Source organism: Pygoscelis adeliae, unplaced genomic scaffold, assembly GCF_000699105.1.
Source record: "Pygoscelis adeliae isolate BGI_AS28 unplaced genomic scaffold, ASM69910v1 Scaffold190, whole genome shotgun sequence".
Lineage (NCBI taxonomy): Eukaryota > Metazoa > Chordata > Aves > Sphenisciformes > Spheniscidae > Pygoscelis > Pygoscelis adeliae.
This window is the reverse complement of record NW_008823922.1, coordinates 1,725,167-1,736,253: the sequence shown is the minus strand read 5'-3', so window position 1 is coordinate 1,736,253 and position 11,087 is coordinate 1,725,167. Positions and strand designations below refer to the sequence as shown.

Genomic DNA, 11,087 nt, shown 5'->3' with positions numbered 1-11,087 from the left:
GGTCTGGATTGGGCTTTTGAAAGCCCAGGGCTAACCCCAGGGCTTTAGGAAGGTTTCACAGGCCCAGAGCTTTGAGGCTGACCTGATACAGAAATGCACAGAAGATGTGTCAAGGGCATCATGCTGTCTGTGGTGCTCTGTGTTGCTGGGAGCTGCAGGGAGGGAACAGACCTTGAGCATCAGGACTAGGACTGTCAGTGTCTCTCTGAGGCAAGGAAGGATTGGAGATTACTCCTTTTCTGCACTTAAGCACATGCACAGGGCCCAGTCATGACCCATTGTAGCTTAAGCCTGTCTGAAAAAGGAAAACCAATTCTAGAAGAATGCAGATTTGGACCCTGATGATGCAGTCTCTTCTACCTGAACCTTTCTTCCTCCTTTCTCAGCATAGGGCTGGCAGGGGCAGAACAGGCCTTCTGCCTGTGACGCTGTCTGGGTGTTTCAGGACCTCCTCCTCTGTGGTTCTGCCTGTTCTTTTCCCCACATAGATTGCTGCTTCCTACTTCACTGCACCCAAAGCTGCACAGAACCATCTTGATCCCATCTTGAACTAGTCTGTGAGAAGTTGTTTCCTCTGTCTTTCCTCCTGGAAGTCTGCGTATTGCAGAGCAGGCTTGCCAAGCCCAGCAGAGCTACACATGCCCTGCACCTCTCTGGGGGCAGGAAGGTGGTGAGGTGACATGTTCTAATTCACCCATGGAATAGCTCTATGGAAATACTTTCATATAAAGCTTAAAATCAGCATTCGTACAGTGAATGATTTTGCATGAAGCCAAGTAGTTCCAGCTCGGGTAGGTTTTTATTTCCCTGCTTACAAGTCTGTTACCATTTCTTTGTTGTTGGATACGACCTGTTGTGGAAGAGAGAATAATTCACTGACTATCTTAAATGCAGTCTCTTGCTAACAGCCAGGTTTAGACTAAATCCTGCCATGAGCAAACAGATAGAGAGAGGTTTCCTTCCTTAATTTTCTTACTTTTCTAGATCACTTCAGAGCCACTGTGCTATCACACAGTGCAAGGCCGCTTAGAAAACAAAGGTCCACCAGGAATAAACAAAAATATTGTTTCATCTTAACAATTCTGCCAGACTGCCCCCCTGCATAAGATCTTACCGGCTAGCAGCTAGGAAGACTTAGAACGCGAGGTATAGATGTCACAAGCTGCTTGTTTTTTTCAGTAATGTGGGATGTGCCTTCATGGTCTGTTACTGTGCAGTTGTCCTCCGTCTACTCTTCTCTGAGTAATGAATTAGTCTTTCAGTCTGTAAATATACCCGTGAGCAGGGAGCACAGGACAATTTCCTTTTCACAGTCCTGCAAATTCTGAATCGTACTTCCTTGATGGAAAATGGCAGCCCTTCAAGAAACTTGTGTATGTGAGTATGCAGGGGGGGAGGAGGAGTGGCATAAAGGACTTCCCCAGCTCCAGGGTCTCTCTATTCAATTCTCCTTCCACAGCCTGTGAAACTTTTGTTCCTAAGCAACAGCAATGCTAGGTCCTTGGAGATCATTAGCATAATGTTTGGTTCCAGCATGCAAGTTCAAGCTGGAGGGAAAAGAACTGAACGGCATGCAGTGCCTGGAAATGTTAGATTTCAAATTATGCAGAAAGAAAAAGCATCTGGACCTGGTTAGAAGCTGTTTGTCAGCTTCTAACGTTGCCTTAACTGTCCATTTTAGTCATTTGGCTATTTTATTTTTCTTGGCTGTAACACAGCATGAGATACTTGTATGTGTGTGTTAAAACGCGCAACATTTGTGATACCATCCTTAGCACATGCCAGATTGGATAGATATGGACACAAGAGGGAAGGCTCATTCAGCGGTGCAGCAGAGAGGATATGAGCTGCAGTTTATATTCATCTATCTGTGACCCTTCAAAAGTGCAGTTGGTACAACAATTTCCCTTTGTAGCATGTGAATTTACTGGAATTTGTCTCTCTGACTGGGGCTACCAAGCTCCAGCTTTTAGTAACTGGTTGCAGTAATTTTAAAATAGTATCTGGAAAAAAAGAACTGTAGAAGAGAAATAGCTGTGTGTTTTGTGGTAGGTATTGTTCACAGGAGATGCAACACTGAGGTCCCTCTCTTGCTGATAATGGGTCTGGGATATTATTGGCATAAAGAAGCTGATAATGTTGATGTGCTTGCCTGATTCCAGGGTTGGAGTTTGCATTCTGCTCACCTCAACAAATTAATTGAATTTACTTGATGGCGTTTCTTCTATGACCTGAAGTGTGCCTGGATGCAGCATTTCCACAGTGGAAACGTTATCCCTTTGTCTGGTTTAAGCCTGTGAATACGCACAGTGCAAACAGTGTTCCATAAAGGAGGGACATCACTTTCTCTCTCCCTAGCCCATTCAAGACATCCTACTTCAAGGAGTCCTACTTTAATATTATACTTGTATATAAATTTTGTATTATATCTCTATTCTTTGAGCACAGAGTAAGAATACCCAGAAGGTGGACTGGTACAATCAAACAAGGAGGACCCTGTACCTTTATTCTAAAGTAATCTAACCTAACACTTTTCTGAGGCTTGAGAGAGACTTAATTGTTTCACAGGGAAAGCTGACATTCCTTTTGACCTCTTCGTTCCTGTTTTAGTAGTAGGACTTGGACCTAGGTTGTGGCTTACCAGGAAGGGGATTTTCCTCACAATATTTTTGGTAATTACAAAGATTCTTTAAGAAAAGTGGTTTTAGGAGAGCCTTGGCACTGTTTTGCAGGCTTAAGAAGTCTGGAGGATGGAAGACAAAAAGAAAACGAAAGCAGCTTTGTGAAGTCTAAGAACCCAATGAAGTTTATTGGAATTTTAGTATTAATTACAGTGGGGGCAAAATCTTATCCTTTGAGATTATCTCATCTGCAATGAATCTCCAAATGGGTTGAGGTCCACCTGTCTCTAGCAAATGGAGAGCACTGGCTATCACAAGAGTGAGATCATAGTCTGATGTTAATGGAAGAGGGATTAATAAATCACTTATGCATAGTGTAGCCAAAGGTGGATCATCATTACTACACATCATGCTTAGATTCTGCTGTGGCTAGTACCCTACAAATACCTTATAGATTTAGATACGGATAGATATGTAGGTACTTTTGACTTCACATAACTTCACTCCCTTTTGAAGTTCAGTTATTTACATTTATAAAGCACTTCTGTTTCTTTTTCAAACCAGCCTTTGATTATTTATTTTTAAATGCACTTACTGCGGTTGGATAGCTGCAGTTGATCTACTTTGAGCTTTTGCTGTGCTGGCTAGAGAGGTGTTGGCTGGAGGAATGCTGATTGATTACCAAGGAGAAGGGAGGAACAGGCTTGAGCTGCCTGTAATGTGATTCATGTTCTGAGCCCCTGCGAGTTGACAAGGGAGAATGCAGAATTCCAGTTCTCTGGGACCTGGAGGGAGCATCCTGCCTGGTCCCCTGAGACCCAGAAGGATGGCTCTTACAGGAGAGTGACTAAATTTAGCCTTGCATATTTTCATGACATGGTGAACTCATCAACCTCTTTGAGTTATATAGCAGCTTCCAAAGTCAGCAGAGAGGATTGTTTTGACCCTTGCAGAGTCCTTAGTAGCTGTTTAGGTCTTGCGACAAGCAGAGCAAGAGTTCCACTAGAAGGTCATGGCACTCAGAAGTCAACATGTATTATGTATATTTGCATAACATACAGACTGGCCCAGTTTAGTCCTGTGTATAATATTTTATAATGCTCCCACTTTAAAATGTTGGAGGACTGATGGATTGAGCAGGCTTGTACATTACATAACCCCCTGCTTTCTAACTCAGCCATAAATCCACAATAAACCTGGGCAGTTTTAGTGACTCTATCTGCCTCTGTGGAAAGGGAAGAACCTAACCTGATCCCTCTGTGACAAACACCCTAATACAACCACACTTCAAATAATGCCAGGAATCCTGACCCTGTTCCATCCCTTTGACATACTCTCTCTGAGTTCCAAATATCTGTTAGAGACCTTACAAAGGCCAGTGGGGCAAAGCTCTGTGAAATCTACATATAGTGCAAGAGGGCTGAATTGTAAAGGGTAAGTGCTCATGATATCTGTTTTCTGCTTTAGAACTCCTACATTCTTGAGCTACGTGTGGCTCAAACTGGGGGTGCAAAACCACCATAACTCCACTCTAGTCAATGGACTTTCTTCTGATTTACAAATTAGACCATCAAATAATCTATTCATTTTTTTGGACAAAGAGTGAAGATCCTATTTTCCCATATCAGATATGAACTACACCTTTTTGTGTTGCCTGGTCTCTATAAATCTAGCCTGGCATTGTTAGGTTTCATATGCTTTCTGTAAGCATAGCCTATCGTTGTTAGGTTTCGTATGCTTAGCAGGAGAACTAAACAAAGCTTAGGAGTTGTAGACCATGAGCTAGAATTGGTCCTGGGTTTCATGTTTGTTCATGGAATAAGGTATTACTTAGGCTATGCAAAATCCTTCCCTCAGATGCACACTTTTCTTTGAAGAGAGTGCCTAAGCAAGGAATAAAATACTGTGTTAAGTAAACTGTAGTGTTTTTCCTTTATGTACACTATTAACTGGTCCAGGAGTGAATAGGCAGTAAAATAATGATTCATAATAATGAGAGGTAGTTTACAAGAATTTACTACTGCAAATTCAATAAAACTGTAATGATCATAGACCATTCCGGTATTTTATTTAGATCTTTGAGTTTGCTTTAAGCCTAGCTTTGTGGATTTCTGGTGTGATCAAATGCAGAGCACAAGAGTGCAAAATAGCAGCTAGTTGTACATGTAGCAGTTTTATAATCTATGGCTGAACTGATTTCCTTACACTTTGGGAAGTTAGTAATCCTGTCTCTGAGCTGGCACTTTAGGATTAGTTTAAAGTTATACACTCAAAGGAAAAAGCATCTCCTACCACCAGTTATATTGTATCATGCCAGTAACGCTGTTTACTTTGGCAGATCAAAAGTTTCTTTAATCCACAAGCTGTCAGTTGTCTCAGTTTGGTCTCTAGGAATTTTCAGAATGCTTCAGAAAAGCACGAGCCTTTGAGAATAAGGCTTCAGAATAGAAACAGACAGCCTTAATGGTACCTGTCACTAGCACTCTAGCTCTACAGTGGGATGAGACAGGGAGCACAGACTGGTTAGCAGTGTGCCTGAGCTCGGAACAGCTGAGGAGGTTGCTGTCCCCAGCTGTCCATCTGCCTCTGCTGCAGGGGCATCTTCTCCGCCTGTGAGTCAGCTTCTGAATTCTTGTAGTTCACCATGTGGCATCACCGCCTCAGTTTGTAGCAATACATTAAGGCAAACAGAATCCGTCCTTAGCACCACCACCCTACTTCACTCTTTTTTCTTTATTAAATATCATACTTTAAGTGGCACTTCATTCAGGAGCAGACTGGCAAGTAGCTTAGGGAGAGTCAGCATATCATTGGGAGAGTGACCGACAGTGATAAACTCATCAGCCATCTCAAGTTGGGCCATCCCTGTTCATCAGGCAGAGCCGCCCTTCCTACTGAAAGCAGTAACAGAACTTGCATCCTGCAGCACTAACCTAAATGATGACACTCTTTGGTTTTGGAATGATTTGGTCAATGATGAAACTTCAACATTCTTCTAGTGTTGGTGTTCTCTCATTTCTGTGGGATGAGAGCAGGGGGCACAGGGAGCACGGATGTTAATATGTTGACTTTCTCTTATTGTTCTGAAGCAGGTTATTTCAATCGAATGTTTGTTCCATACAGGAAACACTCAGGAGGGGAAAAGACAATGCTCCAGAAGTGGCAGGTAAGCAAAGAATTTCAGCACCTGTCTGTGTATTGGCACACAGATATGTGTGTGTGTACATATGCACTTCAAGGCCTAAGATGTTCTCTCGCTGCTGGAGGTGAGGTTATTGGCAAGAGGAGCAGAGTATTTACATCTGGTTATTGCAGAGGTTTTGCTCTTCCTGCTGTGAAACATATGGTGCTACTGTCTGGCAGATTAAGTGTGATTTTATGCATGTTTTTAAACTGAGACCAAAGAGAGCCACCTAGTTGAATGACTGTTCACAGATCATCCGTACATCTATATCAGTGCACCTCTCGTTTTCCCAGATGTTTTGCTGAGCTGAGAGATGCATTTACTTTCCTGTACCCCTGATCTCGGCGACGCAAGACACACTGAAGAAATCTATATCTTCTTGTTTATATGTAGCACTTTGTGCAGCCTTTTCTGTACAGACAGTTGTCCAGGATTTTCCAATATACAGATTGTATGCATTTGGCTCACTTCTAAATTGGGAAAAAGTACTCTGTTATGCAAACACAGCATAAAAGCAATGGGTGATTATAGACAAATGCAAATGCCTGTCTGAAGAAGAGCCAGAATGAAGACTCAGATACTGTTGAATGGATTGTTGTATAAGAGATATTGTGCTGATATGAATGGCAATGGGTGATTGATTACAATATGACTGAAAAAATAAAATCACAGTTAAGCAGCCCATGGAGTGCTTGGTTAGTTCAGAACGTATTTGCCCAGTAGAAGAAGGGAGACCTTATTGCAGCCTATCAGTACTTAAAGGGAGCTTATAAAAAAGATGACGGCAAACTTTTTAGCAGGGCCTGTTGCAACAGGACAAGGGGGAATGGCTTTAAACTAAAGGGGGGTAGATTTAGACTACATATAAGGAAGAAATTTTTTACGCTGAGGGTGGTGAAGCACTGGCACAGGTTGCCCAGAGAGGTGGTAGATGCCCCATCCCTGGAAACATTCAGGGTCAGGTTGGATGGGGCTCTGAGCAACATGAGGTAGTTGAAGATGTCCCTGCCCACAGCAGGGGTGTTGGACTAGATGACCTTCAAAGGTCCCTTCCAACCCAAATTATTCTATGATTCTATGATCTATAATTTTTGTCCTGGTGCACATGGGAAGCACAGGACTCTGAGGGTGCCTTTGAGGCATGGTTTTCAGGGGTGAAGTAAAGAGATTTTAATGCTTGTTTCCTTTCCCTGGCAGAAGAGGGAGATCAGCAACTTTGATTACCTCATGTACCTGAACACATTGGCTGGCCGCAGCTACAATGATTACATGCAGTATCCTGTGTTTCCATGGGTCCTCGCTGACTATCATTCCAAGGTCAGTGCTTGCTGCAGCATTCTGTACTTTCTATGATAGTAACCATACAAAGGTTTGTTGAATGATGCCATTGAAGCAGAGGAGTCTAGACCAAGAGTTCAAAATTTGAGATAGTTAATTTGAACTGTACTGATGCTATGATTCTGTGATTTATAGATTAGCCTTATCTTCAAATCAGCATGCTGAGGATCATGTTCTGCCTCAGAAAAGTGGATGAATATCTGTTAAATACATACCTAGTTAAGGGCAGGTTGCATTGGCTCAGCAGATAGGCAGGGACAGGCTTCTGTGACCCCTGACAAGGAGGTTTGGACAGAAAAGCCTTGAGAGCAATTTGCAACCTGCCAGGTCCTTTATTTGTGAAGCTCCTTGCACATGCTATCCTCTCAGTGACGCATGCTGCCACTCTCTTTCCAAGTCCCATTCCAGTTCTGGAGATGGGTGTTTTAGTACTGAGCCTGTGGCCTTCTTGTATAGGTGAAACTTCCAACACAGCCTTGCCGCTATCCAGTGTCACTGAGCTAGTCATGATGTCTAAGACTCAGGGATCTAAAAATCCACATCGTTGATGGTTTTGCTTTTCAGACTCTAAACCTTACTAATCCTCATACCTTCCGGGACCTGTCAAAGCCCATGGGAGCACAGACTGTGGAGAGGAAACGCAAATTCATCCAGCGCTACAATGAGGTGGAGAAGAGTGAGGGTGAGTGTTTTAGGAGACTAACAGACAGCAGAAGCTTGAGTCCCCTCAGGCCTTTGGGGATGCTGGTGAATCCCTTGGAAAAGGTCACCCAAAAACTTTCCAGAGCTGTGGCTAAGGGAAGCACATGTCAAGGAGATCCCCTCGCTTCTGGATACAAACTGGTTGAGGATTCAAAGAGAAATGACTCCTGCAAGCACTGCCTTATGTGCCTTGTACTACTGCATTCTGTCCTCTTCCCTTGGGCAGGAAGAGATGCTACAGCAAAAAGCAATGTTCACTAGAAAAGACTGCTCTGTTAACTAAGCTGCATGCATTAGCCTTGCCTGTTAGCTAAGCTGCATGTAGAAGACTGCTGCATGCAGCTTAGCTAACAGCTACTGTAAAAAAAGGAAATAGGACGTTGAGGCTGACCTCGAGATCAAGACCTCTTTTGGTGCTCATGGGGAAGGGGGTGGTCTGGAAAGTTAAAGGTCTTATTCTTCAGAAAATGAAATGTGGAAGGCAAAAAAAGAACATACAGAGATGGTAGTAACTGTGCACATTCAACGCAAATATGCAAGGTGTGCTTTTGCTCACAGATCCTTGAACACACCTGCTTTAAAGACCTGCTTGCTATTTAGTTGTGCTGTGGTAACTGGATGCTATGGGCTTGAAATGGTGATATTTTGCACTGAAATCTGATTTGTGTCCAATTTCCAGGAGACCTGTCAGCCCAGTGCCATTACTGTACTCACTATTCGTCAGCAATTATAGTGGCATCTTACCTGGTCCGAATGGAGCCATTTACTCAGACCTTCTGTTCTCTGCAGGTAAGGGAGCAAAATAGCTTCCCTCCTACACCTTGTTATGAACATGTAGCACATTATAGTGGCTGTGTAATGAAGAGGGATTAATTCTTTTGACATTTTCTGTGTACTCTGTGTGGACTCTGGACTCACTGAAGGCTCTATGCTGTGTCTGTTGAATTCAGTGAAAACATCTTAATGGGAGCATGATTGATGCCTGACGATCTTGTTTTTTCTGAGGGAGAAGGTTTATTTAGTTTTGGTCCTGTGATGCATTTTGTGAGAGCTGACGTATGTAAACACCTAGATAATGTTTTACTACCTGTCTGAACATAAGCTGCTGACTTTGGGACATATGAGACTTTCATGGTAGGTATTCTAAGCCCAAATGCCCATACAGTAACGCAGTTACAGGCAAGTACTTGGAGCTGGCTGTGGTGGGATAAAGAGCATTCCGGGGCCAGATGAGGATGCACAGGTTCTGGTGGGTGGGGAATGATAGGGATCATGGGATCAGCTCCCTGAGGGAGAAATGGGGTGAGACTACATCCAGTGCTCCAGAAGGAATATTTTGTTTCAGCTTGTTCTGAACTTGCCACTGTTTCATGGTGCCAAAAGCACTCCCTATGGAACTGAATTTCATGGAAACTGAACTTTGTGCTTACCTTTCCCAGCTGGTCAGCATACAGGGACACCAAGTTTGCTGACTAGCCTCTTCAGCAGGCAGTTGGTGACACACAAGCACAGACACTTGGGCTGTAGCAGTTGTTACCCTTATTTCTGTAATATGTGTTCTGTTACAGCTGGGTCTATCAGGAGGACAGGTCCTCAAAAGTGTATTTGTTAAGGAGTCTCTTGCCAAAATCTGCTTATCCTTATGGAGCAATGTGAGGGAGACAGCTAGGCCAGAATATTCCACACTCAGAGACTGCTGTACATATGGTGAGGACTGGCCATGCCTCCTGCAGCTCTCCAAGTGCTTTGCTGTTGTGCTGGGTTTTTTTCTTTGTTTTTTTTTTTTTTTAATGAACTAATACAAATAAAGCGCTGTGCTAATTAAGTAATAAGCCCTATGATACCGGCTGTTACCAGCAGTAGCTGATGGGTTAGTGAACCACCTGAGGCAATGGTTACCATTGCACTCCGTGAGCCATATGTTAGCTGCAGTCATGAATGACTGTGGAGCAGTTATTTCTTGTAAACAACTAAGGCTGCTGTATCTCACTGGCACACTTTTCATGCATAACAAGTTCCTAGTCTGAGTAGCTGCTTTGCAGCAGTATTTATGTGTGATTAGCAGGTAACCAGCATTTTTGTGGGGATACTTATCTTCAAAGGCTGCTGAGATCTCAAGCACTCAAAATTTTGTGTGGATACGGATCCACTGAAACTGTTGAACTTCTTCCATGCTCATTCCTTTGCTCTTATGTTACTGCATGTTCAGCTGAGCTCATTGCTGTCATTTCCCCCAGATGACTGGTCCTATAGTGGCTTAGGAATTGCTAACTGTGAGATGCAGTCAGGCAAACAGCAGACCTGAGAACTGTATGCTCAAGTCAAGAGCAGGTTGGAAAAGAAGTACTCCCAAACTTACGACCTTGGAAGGGTGCTGAGTTGGGAGCTGTGAAAGCTTCTCAGCATCTTAAAAAGTGGAAAAGCTATAGCAATAACTGCAAACTGCCAGTCTGAATGCACATGACAAGGAAATGCAACAACTTGGGTGCACCCCTTGTGAAAAACTGGTGCGGGTGTACCATCCTCTTTCTCAAGTCAAAGAATTGATTTGCACCTGACCACAGAAGGTGGCAGCGAGGAAGCATTGCCTCTAGTAAAGGAACTGTACAGGAGTTTACAGAATCTTATTATTTCACATTATATTTAAGTGTATTGAGAGCTGACTGGGGAAAAGTGTGTATGTGCTTTGCAGATTGTAGTGGAATGGATGAAAGACTGACTCATCCGACAGGTGTTGGAGGTACTTTCTGCTTCACCTTGGTCAAATACCTCCCAGAATTCCTTTCAGGTGTTGGTCTCAGAACCACAAAAAAGCAGCAAATGTTTCTGTGTTTAGTGTCTTCATTGGAAAGGCATTCAAGGACCCCATGCCCTCAATAATTAGTGACACTTGCTTTTGATTCAACTCAGATTTTAGGCCCTTTTATTCTTATCCTACTGTTGCATTTCAGCTAGCAGGCTGATCTTCTTTCCTAGCGTTTACCTGCCAAAGAGAATAGAGTTCTTACTCTTCATTGTGTCACTGACTCTTGAGCAGTCATTTAAGCACTGTCTGCAGGTAATGACTTCTCAGCAACTCTGGGGGTGTGGTAAGTCTTTGCACCTTCGTAAGCATCTCTTAGAAACACTTGGAGGTCTTTGGGTTTAAAGCACCACCAAGGATCTTAGGATGCTTAATTTTATAAACACGAGAAGTTCTAACTTCTCTCTAGAGATCACTTTGACTAGTTGCTTTGTATATA

The 11,087-nt window shown here is 43.1% G+C and overlaps 1 protein-coding gene across 1 annotated transcript in view; it reads left to right on the top strand.

The window, feature by feature from the left end:
- WDFY4 (WDFY family member 4) overlaps positions 1–11,087 on the top strand; it is a 144,312-nt gene that overhangs the window by 103,947 nt on the left and 29,278 nt on the right. Inside the window, 4 exon segments of the mRNA XM_009320630.1 lie at positions 5,745–5,787; positions 7,003–7,122; positions 7,708–7,825; positions 8,525–8,634. Of these exon segments, the coding sequence (XP_009318905.1) occupies positions 5,745–5,787; positions 7,003–7,122; positions 7,708–7,825; positions 8,525–8,634 (391 nt within the window).